General features: G+C 35.1%; 1 protein-coding gene across 2 annotated transcripts in view; it reads left to right on the forward strand.

The window, feature by feature from the left end:
* Window positions 1-22,242, forward strand: part of USP53 (ubiquitin specific peptidase 53) — a 69,946-nt gene that overhangs the window by 9,555 nt on the left and 38,149 nt on the right. Inside the window, exons 2-5 of one of the 2 annotated variants that reach the window (XM_068543355.1) lie at window positions 5,251-5,372; window positions 7,040-7,726; window positions 13,639-13,731; window positions 16,995-17,129. In XM_068543355.1, coding sequence (XP_068399456.1) covers window positions 7,583-7,726; window positions 13,639-13,731; window positions 16,995-17,129 — 372 coding nt within the window. In that variant the 5' untranslated portion in view covers window positions 5,251-5,372; window positions 7,040-7,582. The remainder of the gene's footprint in view (window positions 1-5,250; window positions 5,373-7,039; window positions 7,727-13,638; window positions 13,732-16,994; window positions 17,130-22,242) is intronic. The other variant, XM_068543356.1, reaches the window with a different exon arrangement.

The raw sequence follows: 22,242 nt of genomic DNA on the forward strand, positions 1-22,242 counted from the left end.
TGATACTGGTGGGGTGGCCAAGGGTTGCAGAGTAAGAAGACCTTGAGCTCGCCTCTTCCCATGAATACACCAAAATTACAAATATTTATAGAGAAACTATTAGTGAGTAAAACCAGAAGACTAGCAGAAAATACGTTCTACAACTAAAGATATACATGAGACAGGTAAGAGGGCAGAGATGCAGTATCCATTCATTATAAAATTTCTCAACAATTTGGGTATAGAGGAACCTACCTCAACATAATAAATGCTATGTATGACAAGTCCACAGCGAACATTTCACATAACAGTGAAAAGCTGAAAGCATTTCCTCTAAGATCAGGAACAAGATAAGGATGCCTTCTCCCGCCACTTTGATTCAACAAAGTATTGGAAGTCCTAGCCACAGCAATCAGATGAGAAAAAAAATAAAAGGAATGCAAATTGGAAAGGAAGAAGTAAAACTGTCACTGTTTGCAGATGAAATGATACTATACATAGAAAATCCTCAAGATGGCACCAAAAACTACTAGAGCACATCAAAGAATTCATTAAAGTTTCAGGATACAAAATTAATATGGAGAAATTTGTTGCATTTCTATACATTAACAATGAACTATCAGAAAGAGAAATTAAGAAAACAGTCCCATTTACAATTGCATCCAAAAGAATAAAATACCTAGGAATGGATCTAACTATGGAGGTAAAAGACCTGTACTTGGAAAATTGTAAGTCACTGATGAAATAAATTGAAGACAATAGAAACAGATGGATGTGTTCATGGATTGGAATAATTAATATTTTTAAAATGATCCTACTATCCAAGGCAGTCTACATATTCAGTGCAATCCCTATCAAAATACCAATGGTGTTTTTCACAGAACTAGAACAAATAGTTTTAAAATTTGTATAGAAGCACAAAGACCTTGAATAGCTGAAACATTCTTGAGAAAGAAGAACAAAGCTCGACGTATCATGTTCCCTTACCTCAAACTATACTGCACAGCTACAGTCATCAAAACAGTATGATACTGGTGGAAAAACAGACACATAGATCAATGGAACAAAATAGCCCATAAGTGAACCCACACTCATATGGGCAATTGATCTACCACAAAGGAAGCAAGAATATACAGGGGAAAAGACAACATCTTCAATAAATGGTCCTGGGAAAACTGGACAGCTACATGCAAAAGAATCAAACTGGATTAATCTGTCATACCATGCACAAGTATAAATTCAAAGTGGATTAAAGATTTAAATATAAGACCTGAAACCATAAATTCTGGAGGGATACATAGGCAATACTCTCTTTGACATCAGTCTTAATAATATTTTTGGGGATATGTCTCCACAGGTAAGGCAAACAAAAGTAAAAATAAACAAATGGGACTACATCAAACTAAAAAGCTTTTGTACAGTGAAGGAAACTATCAACAAAAGGAAAAGGCTACCTCCTGAATGGGGGAAGATATTTGCAAATGATATATCTGATAAAGGGTTAATATCCAAAGTATACAAAGAACTCATACAACACAACATCCAAAAAACAACCTGATTAAAAAATGAGCAGAGGATCTGGATAGACATTTTTTCAGAGAAGACAGACAGATGGCCAACAGGCACATGAAAAGATGCTTAACATCACTAATCATCAGAGAAATGCAAATCAGAAGCACAATTAGATATCACCTCACACCTGTCAGAATAGCTGTCAATAAAAAAGACAACAGATAACAAGTGTTGGTGAGGGTGTGGAGAGAAGGGAACCCTCATGCACTATTGGTAAGGATGTAAATTGGTCAGCCACTGTGGAAAGTAATATGGAGATTCCTCAAGAAATTAAAAATAGAGCTGCCAAAAAAAAAAGAACTGCCATATGATCCAGCAATTCCACTCCTGAAAAAAACAAAAACACTATTTTGAAAAGATGTATGCACCCCTATGTTTATTGCAGCATTCTTTACAATAGCCAAGATACGGAAGCAACCCAAGTGCCCATTGTAGATGAAAGGATAAAGAGGTGTTACATATATATATATATGTATACATGTATATATAAATATATACATACAATGGAATATTATTCAGCCATAAAAAAATGAAATCTTGTCATTTGTGACAACTTGGATGGACCTAGAGAGCATTATGCTAAGTGAAATAAATCAGACATAGAAAAACAAATACTGTATGATTTCACTTATATGTGGACTCTGAAAAACAAAACAAATGAACATACATAGCAAAACAGAAACAGTTGTGGATATAGAGAACAAACAGGTAGTTGCCAGAGGGCAGAGGGTCGGAGGAAGGAAAGAAGTAAGTGAGGGAGCTTAAGAGGTACCAACTTCCACTTGCAAAATAAATGAGTCATGGGTATGAAATGTACAGTGTCGGAAATATAGTCAATAGCTACGTAATATCTTTGTAAGGTGACATATTGTAACTTTTTTTTTGAAATGTATAGAAATACCAAATAACTGTTGTGTAACAGGAACTAACATAATGTTGTAGGTCAGTTATACTTCAAAAATAAACAAACATAAAATAAACTCAATAGACAAAGAGCAGATTTGTGGTTACCAGAGGTAGGGGGTGGGGAGAGTGGGGAAACTGGATGAAGGTTGTCAAAAGGTACAAACTCCTAGTTATAAGATAACTAAGAACTAGCGATGTAATGCACAACACGACAAATAGAATTAACGCTGCTGTTTGTTATATATGAAAGTTGTTAGGAGAGTAAATCCTAAGAGTTCTCATCACAAGGAAAATATTTTTTCCTACTTCTTTAATTGCGTATCTATATTTGATGATGGATGTTCACTAAACTTATTGTGATAATCATTTCATAATGTATGTAAGTCAAATCTTTATGCTGTACATGTTAAACTTACACACTGCATATGACAGTTGTATCTCAATAAAACTGGAAGGAAAAAAAAAGAATCTGAGTACCCTTTACCTATCACTTTCCATGCCGGTCCCCACTCGTTCTCCATAGCCCCCACTTCTCCAGTCTAAGCAACCACTTATCTACTATCTGTCTCTAGGTTTCTCTCTTTTGGACATTTTGTATGAATGGAATCTTACAGTGTGTGGTCTTTTGTGACTGACTTTCAATTATCAAAATGTTTTCGGTGTTTATGTTGTAGCATGTTTAAGTACTTCGTTTCTTTTTATGGCTGAATAATATTCCATTGTGTGTGTGTATATACACACACATACACACACACACACACAGTATTTTATTCATTCTTTAGTTGAACATTCGGGTTGTTTTTCCACCTTTCAGCTGTTATAAATATTGCTGTGTTAGCTCTTTTCTGCACAGCTTCCCAAATATTTATTGAAAGAATAATATAGAATCACATTTAAATTCCTAGAATAAACCTTATTATTTTTTTCAATGGTACATTATTCTTTTGACACATTGATAGATTACGTTTGTTAGTGTTTTATTTATACGTTTTACATCTTTCATCACATGTCACACTGGTCTGAGGTTTATCATGGTTTGATATTAAGGTTATGTTAGCTTCATGACATGATTTGGGGTTCTTTGTATTTTATTTTCATGTGGCCTGCAGTATTTTAACATTAGAATTAACAGTTCTTTAAAGTTTAGGTAAAATTTAACTTTGAATCTATCTGATCCAGATGCCATTTTCAATGGAAGAACTTTTGTCTCCTTTCCATTTTCTTGTAGTCTTTAAAAAATTTTTCTACTTCATTTGAGTTAATTTTGGTAATTTGAATTTTACTATGAAGTTACCTGCTCCTTTAGATATTCAAAGTTATTGTCATAAGATTTAAGTGGTATTCTTTTATATTTCTTTTGGTTGCTCATCTATATGTGGTCATTTCTCCTTTATCAATCCTATTCATGTTATATTTCTCTTTTTCTTTTTTCTTTAATCATGCTTGTGAAGATTTTGTTTATTAGCTTTTCAAAAGTTTGGTTTTAGATTTATTTTTTCTTTCTGTTGTTTGCCTATTAATGGGCTTGAAAAATCAGTCTCTCTCTCTCTCTCTAAAGGTTTCACAGTTTTCATCCTACTTCCTTTCTTCCTCACATCATGTTTGGATTTTTGTGTTATCTATTGTTTTTCTTTCTGGGTTTTTCAGCCTTTGATTCTGGAAAAATCTTAATCTTTCTAAAAGTGTCTACTCTGTTTACTTTCTCCCCTTTCTTTCTGGGAATCCTTTTAGATAGTTATTGACACTTTTAGATTTCATCTGTGTATCTTAGCTTTTTGAAAATGTTTATATTTTCGACTCTGTTTTTTTAATACTTTTAGGAGAATTTCTAGACCTGAACTTACTGCTCATTAGTATGATGTTTCCTTCTATTCATTTTGCTAGTTAACTCATCCTTTGAGTTTTTTCTTTCAGCAGTTTCAAAAATGTACTCATTCAATTGGTGGATATTTATTAAGTTTATTTTAAATTTGTGTTCCCTTTGGTCTGTTCATTCTGTTTCCTGTGGTGTAGATTGTTCAGTTTGTTGCCTTTCTCTCATAATGCTCATACTCTGCAAGTATCTGGTTATCTTTTTCCTGGGAGTACCAAGTTATAAGCTAGTAATATTTACATGAGGAGAAGAATGAAAGCATTAGGCTCTATGATTTGTGTTTCTTTGGATGATTTCAGAGAGCAGAGGTGGGGACGTAAGGGCTTGATTTGGGGTGATATGGCTTAAGAGTTGATTCCAAAAAGAACTTCCTGTTTACTTGGTTAGAGGCGTGATCTTCTCCAGGTCCTACCATCCTCTGTTCTCTTTGTGGAGTAGGGTGAGGATAGAACATGCAGGGGCCTTGCAGGTGTCTGTACTTGTTACCACTTCCCAAACCAGCTGTTCTCTGATGCCTACCTGATTTTTCTTTTTTAACATTTTTATTGGAGTATAATTGCTTTACAATGGTGTGTTCATTTCTGCTGTATAACAAAGTGAATCAACTATACATATACATATATCCCCATATCTCCTCCCTCTGGCGTCTCCCTCCCATGCTTACCTGATGTTATAATTTCCTTTACCCTCCAGATGGCCCTGGGGTGGTAACAGAGCTTTCCTGTTTCATTGCATTGTGTGGGGTGGGAATTCTCTGCCCAGAGCAATATGAAGAATGGAAAAGGTCACAACTAAGAAGACTTTCCCAGTCTGTAACACTTGGCCCTCTCTATCTCTTGACTGCTGTTTCCCTCCCATTCTGGAAGCCAGTTACTTAATGTTTCTCCTTATACTATCTGTTGCTTTTGTATAATCTCCAGAGTTGGGTTGGAGGAAGAGAACCAGGAGGACATATAGTTTGACATCTTGCACAGGAACAGAAGCTACAATATTTTAAAATTATCTATTTGTGTCTGTGCCCATCACAAAACAACTCATTATGGTAAGAATTGTTTCATGTATCTTATCACAGTTCAGGGTAAGACCTGGTGCCTAGTTAAATGATTGTTGAAAGAGTATCATTTCAAAGGATTCTTCCATTAAAAACACAAGTTAACTACCGATACAGAGCTTTCTTAATGTTGTAAAATAATAACTACATTTATTAAAAATTTGTATGAAAGTTTTTAGGATCATTTAGATCACTTTAGAGGAAGTTACAATCCACAGAGTTAAAACAAAAAGAAGAAAACTAACATAATGTAGTGTTTTATAATTCTTGAAACATTTAACCTATGTTAAACAGGGCTGTTATTCTTGTCCCCATTTTATAGATGAAATTATGAATCAGAGATGACAAGAACTTATCTAAGACCAAACAGCTAATAAGTGATGAGCTAATATGTGGGGCTGCAAACAAGTCTCCTGACTTGAATTCTGTAAAGACTAATGCTTTTCTTCTTTATTCCTCAGTGCTTTGCTATCTTAGTGGCTATTTGATCAATGGAATTGAACTGACCTATAATGTTCTGTCCTCTCATGTTTTTGTGCTGTGAAGTGAAACTCAATGGCTTTCATGTAGAGTTTAAATTTAAAGCCAAAGTCCTTACAAAGGGCTTTTGAGGCCCTTCATGATCTCTCTCTCTTTCCCATCCACCCTTTTCATCTATTCTCCTCTTTGTTCATATTTATTCTGCCACACTGGACTTCTTACTACCTTCCAGTATGCCAGGCATGCTGTTCACTCTGCTAGAAATGCCTTCTCCAGAGTGGCATCTTCACCTCCTTCAAATCTTTGTACAAAGGTAACGTTCTCAATTACACTTTCCAAGACTATCCTATTTAAAAGTGCAAACCATCTCCCATTATATACACTTCTCATCCCCTTTGCTTGAATTGTTTTTCCGTTAGCACTCAGAGCATAACTCTTCTAGTACACTCTACAATTTATTATTCACCGAATTATGGTCTGTCTTTCCTCATTAAAATGTCAGTTCTAGTGCCTGGCATAGTACATGGCTCAATAAACATTTGTTGAAAGAATGAATGCAGGAAGGAAATTCAATTGATTAAAGTAAACTTTGCTAGTAATACTTGATTGTTTTTCATTTAGAAGTTGAACATTTTGAAGTCCTTTTAGCCAGGAGTATGTGTTCATGAATAGTGTGGAAATTTACTCTAATTCACTAAGATTTGTTTATCAATTTAATGTTTCTTCTGAGTTTTCATGCATGTCAATTTACATAAAATCTATTGACTTTCTTGCAGAAATGATATGATTCTCGGTAACATAGATAACAATATAGAGTCTCTGTAGAGTCTCTGTTTAGTAAACAGCAATATAGTATTGGCAGCAAAGTTAGTATTATTCAAAACACTACCTGAGATCTAAGTTGATTCTAGTTTTCTTTAGAATATGAAACCATCATATGACCATTGAAATCTTGAAGTAGGTAGCGATTGATGTCACCTTGATATGTTTTGAAAATTTAAATGATGAACTGTGTTTTCATTTTCATATTTTAAGAAGAACATTATTAGTTCCAATCATTTTATGATTATATATATAATATTTTAATTATGTACTCAATATTTGTGTTCATATAGTAAAGTAGGAATTTTCTTTATTAGCCTTTACTTTTATTTCAACATTTCTTTTTTTTCTTATAGGTTTGCTTTGAGGTCACATTGATATGAAATATGGAGTCACCTTTAATAACTTCACCTGGGAAAGAGAAAGACTTCTTTCTTATTGAAGAAACGCGAGGAAAACAAATGACCAAATGAATCGTACCAAATGCTAACTCTACATCTTTTTGTATCATCTGTTTCTAAAACCATCAAGACAAATGACTTGTGCTTTAAAGAATATGATTTGTTCATCGATGTTACTTTAGCAGTTTTTAAAAAATCTTTTTCACCTTAAACTGTACTCTTATAAAATTTAACACAGAGATTTTTAAATCTTTAAGGCCTTGTTTAAAATAGCTTTCTTTTTTAGTTTTCAGAACTTCAATGCTTATGTATCCTTTTTTTACTTGACAAAGTCCTCAAAACTACAACATCAGGAAAGATATGGACTTGGAAACTTATGTTATGGTAATAGACTGCAGCGAATTTAAGTGGACCATTCAAGAAACCATCCATTTTATCATCAGAAGTATCACATAAGTATATAATTCTTAGCTTTAATGCAAACAAAGTTGCTTGAAAATGGCATGGGTAAAATTCTTACGGAAACCTGGTGGCAATCTTGGAAAAACTTATCAACCTGGGAGTATGCTATCCCTAGCCCCTACCAAAGGCTTGTTGAATGAACCAGGACAAAACAGCTGCTTTCTTAATAGTGCTGTACAGGTGAGACCATAATTTCTTGTTAAATTTTAAAAAGCGCCTTTCAGGAAATTCTTTGCTTAATCCTTCTTTAACTTGTAAATTAAGAATAAAGTTATTGACTAGAATGACTTTTTAATATCACTTTCAATAGTAGCAAAATATTTTGACTGGGCATTTTGGTTTTTATAATAAACGGAAATGTTTTTTTCAACAGAATGATACATTGCTAGGGTATAAAAATATCTTGTGGCTTAAAATGTTTACTTAGTAAATTAAGAATGTTTCTAAAATACATAAAATTATTTTTTTGAATTAGCTAGTCAACCCCTCTCTCCCCCCCTTTTTTTTGTTTAAGAAATCCAGTAGGATCCCCATAGACAGCATAAAAAGAAACAAGCTGCATGGATTGAAATGAGAATGCAGAGTTTTTAATCTCAGTACTCAAATTCCTTTCACCCCCCCACCATGGCCTTAAATCCCCTCTGTAGAATCATAATTTGGACACCACTGTTGTAGTTAAATTAACAGTTAATTCATTTTGCTTCAGTCCTTGTTGAAATTCTTTGAATTAGCAAATATGTATTAATCCAACTTTCTGCCTTGCATAAATATCTTTCTTATGTATGATAGTTTTTATTCAACATTTTCAGATTTTGTAGGGGCCTATATCCTTCTGACCGTTGATTGTATAGTACTAAGGATGAGGAAGATTTAGAATATTGGAATGTTACTCTATGGACGCTAGAATATACCTTAAAATATTTTATTGAAAATAAATAGCTTTTTACATGTTTTCTTTCTATTGCTTTTTTTTCCTCCTGAAAACTGAGAGTAGAAAGAGAAATATTGCTTAATTAACTCATTTGATAAATGAACACATCTAGAATGTGTCAAGTGCTCAGACATCTGACTCAGACTTGTGTTCTTAATTGTCCTCTGTCCGGGACATATGTCAAACTTGAAAGTTTTATAACTCACTCAGGGAAACAGAAGCAATTGGTGTTAGAAAAGCATTAATTCTAATTTATGTTGGGACCTTTAAATGACAGTCACTGTTCTGCCCTGGCTGAAGGATCCCTTTGGCATTAAGTGCTGTGAGAAGGGCAGGAAAATATTTATTGAATGACACCCAATATAGAGAAATACCAGACTCCAAAAGACATGGAATTATATGCTTTTATTGAATCAGGCTCTGAGAAAGAGCTTCTGTCATTTCAAATCTTCTCCTGTTACCCCTTTTCCAGTTCTTTTTTTACATTTATGTATTTCCCTCTGTGTCTGTCCCTTTTTTTGGCTCCCAAAATACCGTGTGTAGTTCAGAGAGATGAAAAGCTTTTTATAACAAAAGAAAATTCTGAGCAAGGACACTTACGTGGTAAAGAAAATGGAGAGGTATTCCTATGTTGATATATTTTTTTTAAAAAAAATGAACAGTCCACTGACCTTTGCCATGAAGGTTATTTCTACTTATCTACATAGCTACCAGTTATGGTGCTCATCACTCCTTTGTGTGGATCCAGCTTGCCACCTGGTATCATTTCTTCTGCTTGAAGGATGACTTTTGTTATTGAAAGATATTTTCATTCATTATAGAAGTTTAAGTTGACAGTTTTTCTTTTAGTAGTTTAAAGATTTTGCTCATCTGTCTTCTGGCTTGCATTACTTCTCCTGGAAAACTATTGTCATTCTTATCTTTGTTCTTGTGTTTGTAACGTGCCCCTTTTTTTCCTGGCTGCTTTTAAGATTTTCTTTTTTTAACTGGTTTAAAGCAATTTGGTTATGATGTGCCTTGATATAGTTTTCTACATGCTTCTTGTGTTTGGGTCCATTGAGCATCTTAGACCCATGGCTTTATAATTTTAATCAAATGTGGATGGGCTTCCCTGGTGATGCAGTGGTTAAGAATCCGCCTGCTAATGCAGGGGACACGGGTTCAAGCCCTGGTCCGGGAAGATCCCACATGCTGCAGAGCAACTAGGCCCATGCGGCACAACTACTGAGCCTGCGCTCTAGAGCCCATGAGCCACAACTACGGAGCCTGTGTGCCACAAGTACTGAAGCCTGCGCACTTGGAGCCCGTGCTCTGCAACAAGAGAAGCCACCACAACGAGAAGCCCGCGCACTACAACAAAGAGTGGCCCCCACTCGCTGCAACTGGGGAAAGCCTGCGCGCAGCAATGAAGACCCAACACAGCCAAAAATAAAATGAATAAAATAAAAATAAATTTTAAAAAACTGTGGAAACTCTTTGACCATTATTTCTTCAAATTTTTCTATCCCTCCCCTCCTTTGGGGGATTCCAGTTATTGATACATATGCAGTTGGTTGCTTTAAGTCCCACAGTTCACTGATGTGCTCTTCATTTTCTTTCTCATTCTTTTTTTTTTCTCTTTCATTTTGTATGGTTTCTATTGCTGTGTCTTCAAGTTCATTAATTTTTTCTTTTGCAGTGTTTATTTAATCTGCTATTAATCTCACCAGTGTATTTTTAAATCTCAGACATTGTAATTTTCACCTTTAGAAGTTTGCTCTGGGTCTTTTAAAAATCACTTGTGTCTATACTTAACATGTCCAATCTTTTCTCTGTCCTCTTGAATATATGAATACAGTTATAATAATTGTTTTAATGTACTTGTCTACTAATTCTGTCTGTGCAAATTCTGTTCTTTTTTTTTTTCTTTCTAGGTTTGGAATATATTTTCTTGTTTCTTGTAATGCCTGGTAATTTTTAAAATTTTATTGATTTATTTATTTTTGGCTGCATTGGGTCTTCGTCACTGCGTGTGGGCTTTCTTTAGTTGAGGTGAGCAGGGGCTCCTCTTCATTGTGATGCACAGGCTTCTCATTGTGGTGGCTTCTCGTTGCGGAGCTGGGCTCTAGGCGCTCGGGCTTCAGTAGTTGTGGCATGCGGGTGTCAGTAGTTGTGCTTATGGGCTCTAGAGTGCAGGCTCAGTAGTTGTGGTGCACGGGCTTAGTTGCTTCGTGGCATGTGGGATCTTCCTGGACCAGGGCTCAAACCCGTGTCCCCTGTGTTGGCAGACAGATTCTTAACCATGGTGCCACCAGGGAAACCCATGCCTGGTAATTTTTGATTGGATGTCAGACGACATTTTAAGTTTTACTTTGTTGGGTGATGAGTATTTTTATATTCCTAAAAATATTCTTGAACGTTGTTCTGGGATAGGATTAGTTTATTTAGAAACAGTTTGATCATTTTACGTTTAAGCTTTGTAGGCAGTACCAGAACTGCGTTTATTCTGGGGTTAATTTCTCTGCTAGTGGGGAGGGACCCTTCTTTCTTTAACTGATGCTCTGTGAATTATGATGTTTTCCACTTTGGCTGTTGGGAACAGGCACTGCCCTGAACTGATATGTGCTTTGGGCATTCCATCTAATCTTTTGGGATTTTCTTTCCTGGTCTCAGGTAGTTTCCTCACAGTGCTCACCTGAATACTCGAGAGGCCCCCTCACGAGCTCTGGTGTTAACTGTGTGCAGCTCTCCCCACTGCAGCACTCTGTCCCGCCAACTCTAGCTGCTTTGGCTTCCCTGAACTCCCAGCTCCATCCCTTCAACCCAGGGAATCTACTGGCCCCTGGTGTTAAAATGTCTACTGTATAAACTAATTTACAAAGCCAGTCCTCACTGACAAAACAGCTATTCAAGTAGACTTCTGTCAGAAAAAGCCTGACTTCGTTTTTAAAAATTCAGAATATAAATGCTAATATGCAGTTTGATGAGTACTTTTTAAAACTGCTGAGAAATAAATTGTGAAATACGTTTTGTAAGAAATTACTAAAAATGGACATTATTAAAATGTTTTGGATGTAATATAAGTGAGAAAAATGAATTTATATGCCATTTCCCCTTAATTTTTTTTATTTTTTATATTATTTTGAGGTCAGGAATATGATGAAAGGTTTATATTCCTTTATTAAATGCATATGCATATATGTATTAATCTTTGGGGAATAACTAAATAAGAAACATGTATAAACATTCAAAATAACTACATTAATTTTGTTAGGTACCATGTTAAAATGAAAAATGCAAATAATGCAAAAGAAAAATGTTTATATTATAAAATTATATTGCTAAAAACTAATTAGTCCAACAACTAGCTTAGGCTTTAACTTAAAACAGGTGGTACAATATAATCAACATTTTTAAATGAAATAGGATAAAGATTGACTATAATGAAGATAATTTTTGGTATGGATTTGTGAAAATCATTTTTATATTGAGTAGTATACAGAGAAGTCACATAAAATATTTTTTCTGTAGTTTAGATCCAGTGTAAGTTAAACATTTTGCTAACCCTAGAAAACATTACATTTGAAAGACTTAATTCGTAAGCCTTATAAGCAGATTATAGAGTTTTCTCTTTTGGCTGAATATTTTGAACTTTTATTTGATGAGAAAGTGATACAATTAAGTAGGTATGCCATATTGGTGTGGTTTTGAGTTCTGTAAGTTAAAAGCAAAGTTAAAATATTTAATAGCTAACATTTATTGTGCTCTTGCTGTGCATTGGTACACTGTGTTTTATCTAATCTAGTTCTTACAGTGATCCTAAGAGATAGGTACTACTTTTATCTTCCTTTCAGTGATGAGAAAACTAAGTTTCAGGAAATATTTTGCTCAAGCCAGCCCAAGAGCTGTAAACAGTAAAGCCAGAATTAGAACCCAGGCAGCCTTTCTTCAGAGGGTGTATCACTAACCACAGTGCTGTGCACTTCCCACAACTGTGCTGTCGTGACCTTCATCTTGACGAATGAATTTTAATGTATATTTTATGGTATGATAGAATATGATATGCAAGAAAGTTATTAAACATTTTCAAGTGCTTTGCAAAACACTGAGTTATTTGTGATAACTAAATGAATCCTATTAGTTATGGTTTAAGGAAAAGCAACTATTAAAGAGAAATTCTGAAATGGCTTTTAGTTACTGAGTTATTAAAAAATAGGAAACTTTTAAAATTATTTGTTTTTATTAACTTTTTTTTTTGGTTGGGAGAAATGTGAGATGGTGAATGGATTTTCTTGGTTTTATTATTTGAGGAAATGACTGAAAGGTATAGAGAAACTTGAAGATCTTAATTGTTTGTTGTAATAGTATTTACAACAACAAATAGCAGGTTGCATTCAATGCATGCCACTTGTGTACTGGGCACTGCTCTAAACACTTCACATATTACATACATATATTTAATCCTTACAAGCAGTCTATGAGACTGACACAGTTATCCCCATTGTATAAATTTCAGATTTTTCTAGAATGATTTTAAGTATTACACTGATTTATTTAAACAACTACAGTCTTTTTTATTTTGTTTTTGTTTTTTTAGTAGTAAATGATTGGATAATTGCAGCAAATATATTCAGGTTATTTTTTAACTGCTGCTTCATATTATGCTGTACCCCCATGACTACACAGATGCCCCGTTTTTCACTCAGTGTACAATGACCACACAGGCCTCTGCCGTTTTTTCTTGCCACTACATACTGACCCTTATTTGGTACACCCTGACTTTTAACTGCAATTATATTTCCTTCCTAAATTTCAGTTCATTCCAAGTATTATAATCACTTCCTCTCTCAAGTCTCTGCCAAGTCCTGCATTCAGTATCCCTTGTTTCCTGTTCATATAAATTCCTTAACTGAGGAGTTATATTTTTCTTGTTCTGTGCCTGTCATGGTTTTTACATGTGAATCCATAGTAATATTTTCTAAATCCATCTTTTATATATGAACTACATGTATATAGCAGTTTTGTACTTATTATTTTTAGTAGTATATATCTGATTATGTACAAGAGATTAAAAGAAGTTATTAGCCTTCCGCAATTTAAAAAATATTTAAATCTGTCTTTCATCCCAGTGAGAAAAATATTACTGTGTTTCTTTCTTTCTTCACATCTCACTATTTTTTAGGTTTTATGGCAATTAGATATATTCCGAAGAAGCTTGCGGGTTCTGAATGGACATGTTTGTCCGAGAGATGCCTGCATATTTTGTGCATTGAAGGTAACCTTTTAATAGTTCTGAAAAATTACTATTGTGTCTCAAAAGATTTAATTTTATTTGATAGTTTGGTGTGTTTGACATATTTGGTTAGTTTATTTGTAATTAAAGTTATTGTCAAGTGACTTACAGTTTTGAAGAGGAATTCTTAAAGTATGACTTATTCAGGTTTACGGATCCATTTTCCTGTGTTAGGAACATTATATTTTTCATTATTTTGAAATAATCATTTAACAGATGTTTTTTGAGTTACTACTGAATTCTGGGCACTGCTGTAGTTACTAAGGATACAGCAGTGAACGGAACTAATAAAAATCCCTGTTCTCATGCAGCTTATCTTCGTGTAAGGGAGAAGAAAATAAATAAACAAAATATAAAGTATGTTAGGTAATAGGAGGAAATATAAATCAGGGATAGGTACTAGAGAGTGTTGAGTAGCAAGGAAAGCCTCACTGAGAAAATGACATTTAAATCACAACTTGGAAAAGGTGATGGAGTGGACTAGAGCCTTCCAGGCAAGCAGGGACACAGCAGCTGCAAAGGCCCTGAGGTGGGAGTGTGTGTGACATATTCAAGGAAACCTGACTGGTGGCAGAAGCTTTGTGAGCAAGGGGGACAGTGATAGGAGATGAGCTCAGAGGTCAGGTGAGTTGTGGTGACTTCAAAAATGTCTGCAGGTTCTTTTGCACTCTTCTATTGAAAGGTGGAGTCTAATTCCTTGAATATGGGTTGCCCCTAATGTTTCATTTCCATCATATAGAATGTGGCAGAAATGAGATTAGGGTAGATTAGAAAAAGTGATAAAGCTTCCACCTGGCTCTGTCTGTTGGGGTGCCCATTCTTGGAAGTGAGTTGCCATGCTATGAGGAAGCCAAGCTGGTCATAGCTACAGCCAAGTTCCCGGCCAACAGGCAGCACCAACAACCAGCATCAACCTCTAGACACTAGTGAGCGACCTTCAGATGACTCCCAAGTTCCAGCATTCAGACTATTACAGATGACTGCAAGTGGGGCAGAGTTGAGCTGTCCTCACCCAAACTGCAAACTTGTGATCAAAATAAATGTTATTTTTAGTACCTAAGATTTGGGGTGGTTTTGTTATGCAGCAGTAAATAACTGGAACAGGAGTCCAGATTGTGTAGGGCCTTCTAGACCTTTGTGAGGACCTTGACTTTTACTCCTGAGTGATTTAGGAAGTCGTGGGATTGTTTTGAGTGGAGGAGTGATATAACCTGTGTTAAGTAGGTATAATATTTGGACTAGATCTCTTTGGCTCCTTGGATGAGAATATATAGAATAGGGACAAAGGCAGAGATGGGGAGTCCAGTATATATTAGCAACTCATTTATGTCATTGAAATTTTTGCCCAAGAATTTAAGATTTGATTAATATGTTTTCAGAAATAAGTATTTCAGTCTTTTACATTCTTGAGTATTCTTAGTACACACACATATACATAATACAGGAAAATAAAAGGTAGTTTTCATGCTTTATTTTGACTTACATTCCTAAAAAGGCTGTTTGAATAAGTCACCAAAGGAGGCAATTTTATTTTATTTTATTTAAAAAATTTTTTTAAATTTAATTTTATTTATTTTTTTATACAGCAGGTTCTTATTAGTCATCAATTTTATACACATCAGTGTATACATGTCAATCCCAATCAGGAGGCGATTTTATATTCTCTTTTTTATATGGCAAAAATAGGGTTGATGAATGAACTTAGATCAGATTACAATATCGCATTTTATTTACTCTGCAGTAAATTTTGAATGTTTTGTCCAGGTGTAAAAACTAGTTAAATTTTCTAGCTCAGGTCTTCCCGTAGCCTTACACATCACCTGCCTCTTTCCCCTGCTTGCGTCCCCTGCCTCAAAACACCTGTTCACACACACACACACACACACACACACACTGCACTGTCCTCCTTGCAGTTTCTCAGAGCTGGCTTTCATCTCTGAGTGTTTTCATTATTATTCCTTTTGTCTAGAATGATTTTCTTCCAGATGTCCCTGTGGCTAACACCCTTATTTCCTTTATGCCTCTCCTTAAATGTTATTTTTCCATCAGTGAGACCTTCCTTGACTACCCTTGGTAATAGGTAAGCTCCCTCCCTCTCTCCTACCCCCAGCATCCCTATCCCTATTACACTACTTTATCTTTCTCTCTTGTATTGTATTTCTTTGTTTTTCTCTATTGTACTTATTACATTCTGACATATAATTACTTATTTGCCCTCTCCTTATTACTACAACTAGAACGTATGCTCCATGAGGGCAGGGTCTTTGTTTTCTGGTGTAGAACAATGCCTCACATATACTGGACAATCAAAAAAATAGATGTTAAATGAACATCAGTCTTGTGTAGGATTAATATCTTAAACATTACCTGGAAAAGTTGACTACCTAAATAAGAAATGACTTGTGAAAATATTTTTCATTTTTTATCATTTGTAATTGTAGCTAAAAATTTTGGATCTGGATATCTAATAGCACTTGGCATCTTTCTTTTTAAATTTCTTATTTGTAAATTAAATTTTCTTGTATCAGTGGAACAGATTCTTGAAATATTTCCTAGCCTACCATATGTTGATCTTAAAAGCAATTTTTTTTTGAGATGACATACCCCTTGAGCTAATTAATATAGCACTTAATATGATCAATCCTTATTTGGTGGTTTATCACAGCAAACTTTATTTTTTCCCCACTTTCACTCACCTAAGATGATTGTCATGAAACTGGAACTTATTAAAAAGTTTTTCTTGCTTAAATTCAATAAAGAAAATAGAAGACCATATTAACACCTATAATTTAATGTTCTTGAATGATGTTCCCACTGTTTCAAGTCTAGTGAGTTCCTACTGTTTTATTGGATTATATGTTTATTTTTGTATAACATAATTTTAATTCCTACAGTACACTTTAAGATTTAAAGCAACTCATCTCAAAACTCTTTCTAAACAACTTAGATCATAGTCAGCTAGGGAACAGTTTAAAAATGGGCCTCATCTCAATCAGAATCTCTGAGGATGGGATCTGAGAACTTTACATGTTTAATTCTTATGCACTAACATTTGATTTAGAGGCTGGGGCAAGCATTTCTACATATTACTCATAGAAATAATTAATTTTTTGTATGGAATTTTAAAGCAAAAGACTGTTAGTTTGAGTATAGAGTTTCGAGTTTTGCTGTTGAAATGAAATTGCTCAAGTGTTTTTTAGTTGTTGGTGTTAAACTTACTGGTCGATGTATTTGTTGATTCCCAGACAATATTTCAACAGTTTCAACACAGTCGAGAAAAAGCACTTCCTTCGGATAACATAAGGCATGCACTTGCAGAAAGTTTCAAAGATGAGCAGCGATTTCAGCTTGGCCTTATGGATGATGCTGCAGAGTGCTTTGTAAGTATTTCTGATAATCCTTAAGTCAGAATGGCAGTTGGTATTCCTTAAATTGTGCACCTTTTGAGACAAATGAAACATAAGTTTATAGCAGTGGAAAAGTATCGGAACTGCTCAGTAGATCCTTGTCTTACCTACCCCTTCAAAGCTCAGTTTAAGTCCACATGTGTTTTGTGTACTTTTGCTTTTGATTATTTGTGCTGCTCTAATTTTTCAGAGTTAGGCTACTAGAATACTTTAAAATTTATTTATTGGAGCAAAAAGGCTTATTATGTATAAATCATAGCACTGAGGTCGTTCTGTTCCACGGGGTTTACATATGCAACACACTCTCCCAGTAACATTTCTCATTACATGCAATGTAATGCATTGCATGCTTCTCTTTGGAAGAGCAGAGGATCTTGATGGGCAGCTGTCAGGGGCAGCAATTCTGATATACACCTTACTCCAGGTTGAGAATCATTGACTGAGGTTGATGTTCTGAGACTGTGTTACCACCATATTGATAAGTAGAGCATTCCTTTGATCAGGGATGTACCTATATACCTTCTTAAATATGCATGTTGATGATTAATCGTTTCAATAACATAGATGTCACCTATATTTAAGACAGCTATTTCTTCTCTTAGTCTTATATCTCTTCAGCAAATTATGTAAGTTCTTTCATCAGAAACCCTTTTAAGTTTTGCCTCTCCATGTTATTTCCCTGTCACCATTTCTGTTTAGCTCGGGCCTCTACTCTCAGCATTATTTAAGCCTCCTTACTAGTGTCCTTTTAACCTTATCCTAAGAGTCTTTTTTAACAGCCACCATATTAATATGATTTTTTTCAGATAAATGCTTGCGCTTCAGATATTTCTGTGATTCAGATCTGACTCTCTTCTGACATTTAAGGCTCTTTAAATTTAAACTCCAGTTTATCTCTTTGCTTCCTTCCTGAATTTTCCCTTCTGGTGAGATAGTTTCAGTCCATTCCTCACACATGTCTTTTAAATTCCTGTTTTATAGCCTTTGCTCAAGTTCCTGAAATATTCAAAACTTTCCTAATCTATTATTTGTTAAAGTTCAACGTAAGTCACATCTACTAGATAATGCATCATCAAAGCACCCCAATCCGTTCTCCAAATTTTTGAAGAATTTATTACTCTCTATAGAATTCATTTGGCATTTATATTTTCTTTTTTTTTTTTAAACATCTTTATTGAAGTATAATTGCTTTACAATGGTGTGTTAGTTTCTGCTTTATAACAAAGTGAATCAGTTATACATATACATATGTTCCCATATCTCTTCCCTTTGCATCTCCCTCCCTCCCACCCTCCCTTTCCCACCCCTCTAGGTGGTCACAAAGCACCGAGCTGATCTCCCTGTGCTATGTGGCTGCTTCCCACTAGCTATCTATTTTACATTTGGTAGTGTATATATGTCCATGACACTCTCTCACCCTGTCACATCTCACCCCTCCCCCTCCCCATATCCTCAAGTCCATTCTCTAGTAGGTCTGCGTCTTTATTCCCGTCTTGCCACTAGGTTCTTCATGACCTTTTTCTTTTTTTTCCTTAGATTCCATATATATGTGTTAGCATACTGTATTTGTTTTTCTCTTTCTGACTTACTTCACTCTGTATGACAGACTAACTCCATCCACCTCATTACAAATACCTCCATTTCATTTCTTTTTATGGCTGAGTAATATTCCATTGTATATATGTGCCACATCTTCTTCATCCATTCATCCGATGATGGACACGTAGGTTGCTTCCATGTCCTCGCTATTGTAAATAGAGCTGCAATGAACATTTTGGTACATGACTCTTTTTGAATTATGGTTTTCTCAGGGTATATGCCCAGTAGTGGGATTGCTGGGTCGTATGGTAGTTCTATTTTTAGTTTTTTAAGGAACCTCCATACTGTTCTCCATAGTGGCTGTATCAATTTACATTCCCACCAACAGTGCAAGAGTGTTCCCTTTTCTCCACACCCTCTCCAGCATTTATTGTTTCTAGATTTTTTGATGATGGCCATTCTGACCGGTGTGAGATGATACCTCCTTGTAGTTTTGATTTGCATTTCTCTAATGATTAATGATGTTGAGCATTCTGTCATGTGTCTGTTGGCAATCTGTGTATCTTCTTTGGAGAAATGTCTATTTAGGTCTTCTGCCCATTTTTGGATTGGGTTGTGTGTTTTTTTGTTATTGAGCTGCATGAGCTGCTTGTAAATCTTGGAGATTAACCCTTTGTCAGGTGCTTCATTTGCAAATATTTTCTCCCATTCTGAGGGTTGTCTTTTGGTCTTGTTTATGGTTTCCTTTGCTGTGCAAAAGCTTTTAAGTTTCATTAGGTCCCATTTGTTTATTTGTGTTTTTATTTCCATTTCTCTAGGAGCTGGGTCAAAAAGGATCTTGCTGTGATTTATGTCATAGAGTGTTCTGCCTATGTTTTCCTCTAAGAGTTTGATAGTGTCTGGCCTTACACTTAGGTCTTTAATCCATTTTGAGTTTATTTTTGTGTATAGTGTCAGGGAGTGTTCTAATTTCATACTTTTACATGTACCTGTACAACTTTCCCAGCACCACTTATTGAAGAGGCTGTCTTTTCTCCACTGTATATGCTTGCCTCCTTTATCACAGATAAGGTGACCATATGTGCGTGGGTTTATCTCTGGGCTTTCTATCCTGTTCCATTGATCTATATTTCTGTTTTTGTGCCAGTACCAAACTGTCTTGATTACTGTAGCTTTGTAATATAGTCTGAAATCAGGGAGCCTGATTCCTCCAGCTCCATTTTTCGTTCTCAAGATTGCTTTGGCTATTCAGGGTCTTTTGTGTTTCCATAAAAATTGTGAAATTTTTTGTTCTAGTTCTGTGAAAAATGCCAGTGGTAGTTTGATACGGATTGCATTGAATCTGTACATTGCTTTGGGTATATAGTCATTTTCACAATGTTGATTCTTCCAATCCAAGAACATGGTATATCTCTCCATCTATTTGTATCATCTTTAATTTCTTTCATCAGTGTCCTATAATTTTCTGCATACAGGTCTTTTGTCTCCTTAGGTAGGTTTATTCCTAGATATTTTATTCTTTTTGTTGCAATGGTAAACGGGAGTGTTTTCTTAATTTCACTTTCAAATTTTTCATCATTAGTGTATAGGAATGCAAGAGATTTCTGTGCATTAATTTTGTATCCTGCTACTTTACCAAATTCATTGATTAGCTCTAGTAGTTTTCTGGTAGCATCTTTAGCATTCTCTATGTATAGTATCATGTCATCTGCAAACAGTGACAGCTTTACTTCTTCTTTTCCGATTTGGATTCCTTTTATTTCTTTTTCTTGTCTGATTGCTGTGGCTAACACTTCCAAAACTATGTTGAATAATAGTGGTGAGAGTGGGCAACCTTGTCTTGTTCCTGATCTTAGTGGAAATGGTTTCAGTTTTTCACCATTGAGGACAATGTTGGCTGTGGGTTTGTCATATATGGCCTTTATTATGTTGAGGAAAGTTCCCTCTATGCCTACTTTCTGCAGGGCTTTTATCATAAATGGGTGTTGAATTTTGTCGAAAGCTTTCTCTGCATCTATTGAGATGATCATATGGTTTTTCTCCTTCAGTTTGTTAATATGATGTACCACGTTGATTGATTTGCGTATATTGAAGAATCCTTGCATTCCTGGAATAAACCCCACTTGATCATGGTGTATAATCCTTTTAATGTGCTGTTGGGTTCTGTTTGCTAGTATTTTGTTGAGGATTTTTGCATCTATGTTCATCAGTGATATTGGCCTGTAGTTTTCTTTCACTGTGACATCTTTGTCTGGTTTTGGCATCAGGGTGATGGTGGCCTCGTAGAATGAGTTGGGGAGTGTTCCTCCCTCTGCTATATTTTGGAAGAGTTTGAGAAGGATAGGTGTTAGCTCTTCTCTAAATGTTTGATAGAATTCCCCTGTGAAGCCATCTGGTCCTGGGCTTTTGTTTGTTGGAAGATTTTTAATCACAGTTTCAATTTCAGTGCTTGTGATTGGTCTGTTCATATTTTCTATTTCTTCCTGGTTCAGTCTCAGCAGGTTGTGCATTTCTAAGAATCTGTCCATTTCTTCCAGGTTGTCCATTTTATTGGCATAGAGTTGCTTGTAGTAATCTCTCATGATCTTTTGTATTTCTGCAGTGTCAGTGGTTACTTCTCCTTTTTCATTTCTAATTCTATTGATTTGAATCTTCTCCCTTTTTCTCTTGATGAGTCTGGCTAATGGTTTATCAATTTTGTTTATCTTCTTAAAGAACCAGCTTTTAGTTTCATTGATTTTTGCTATTGTCTCCTTCATTTCTTTTTCATTTATTTCTGATCTGATCTTTATGATTTCTTTCCTTCTGCTAGCTTTGGGGTTTTTTTGTTCTTCTTTCTCTAATTGCTTCAGGTGCAAGGTTAGCTTGTTTATTCGAGATGTTTCCTGTTTCTTGAGGTAGGCTTGTATTGCTATAAACTTCCCTCTTAGCACTGCTTTTGCTGCGTCCCATAGGTTTTGGGTCGTCGTGTCTCCATTGTCATTTGTTTCTAGGTATTTTTTGATTTCCCCTTTGATTTCTTCAGTGATCACTTTGTTATTAAGTAGTGTATTGTGTAGCTTCCATGTGTTTGTATTTTTTACAGATCTTTTCCTGTAATTGATATCTAGTCTCATAGCGTTGTGGTCAGAAAAGATACTTGATACGATTTCAATTTTCTTAAATTTACCAAGGCTTGATTTGTGACCCAAAATATGATCTATTCTGGAGAATGTTCCATGAGCACTTGAGAAAAATGTGTATTCTGTTGTTTTTGGGTGGAATGTCCTATAAATATCAATTAAGTCCATCTTGTTTAAGGTATCATTTAAAGCTTGTGTTTCCTTATTTATTTTCATTTTGGATGATCTGTCCATTGGTGAAAGTGGGGTGTTAAAGTCCCCTACTATGATTGTGTTACTGTCGATTTCCCCTTTTATGGCTGTTAGTATTTGCCTTATGTATTGAGGTGCTCCTATGTTGGGTGCATAAATATTTACAATTGTTATATCTTCTTCTTGGATCGATCCCTTGATCATTATATAGTGTCCTTCTTTGTCTCTTGTAA

The sequence above is a fragment of the Eschrichtius robustus genome, chromosome 4 (genome assembly GCF_028021215.1).
Source record: "Eschrichtius robustus isolate mEscRob2 chromosome 4, mEscRob2.pri, whole genome shotgun sequence".
Classification (NCBI taxonomy): Eukaryota; Metazoa; Chordata; class Mammalia; order Artiodactyla; family Eschrichtiidae; genus Eschrichtius; species Eschrichtius robustus.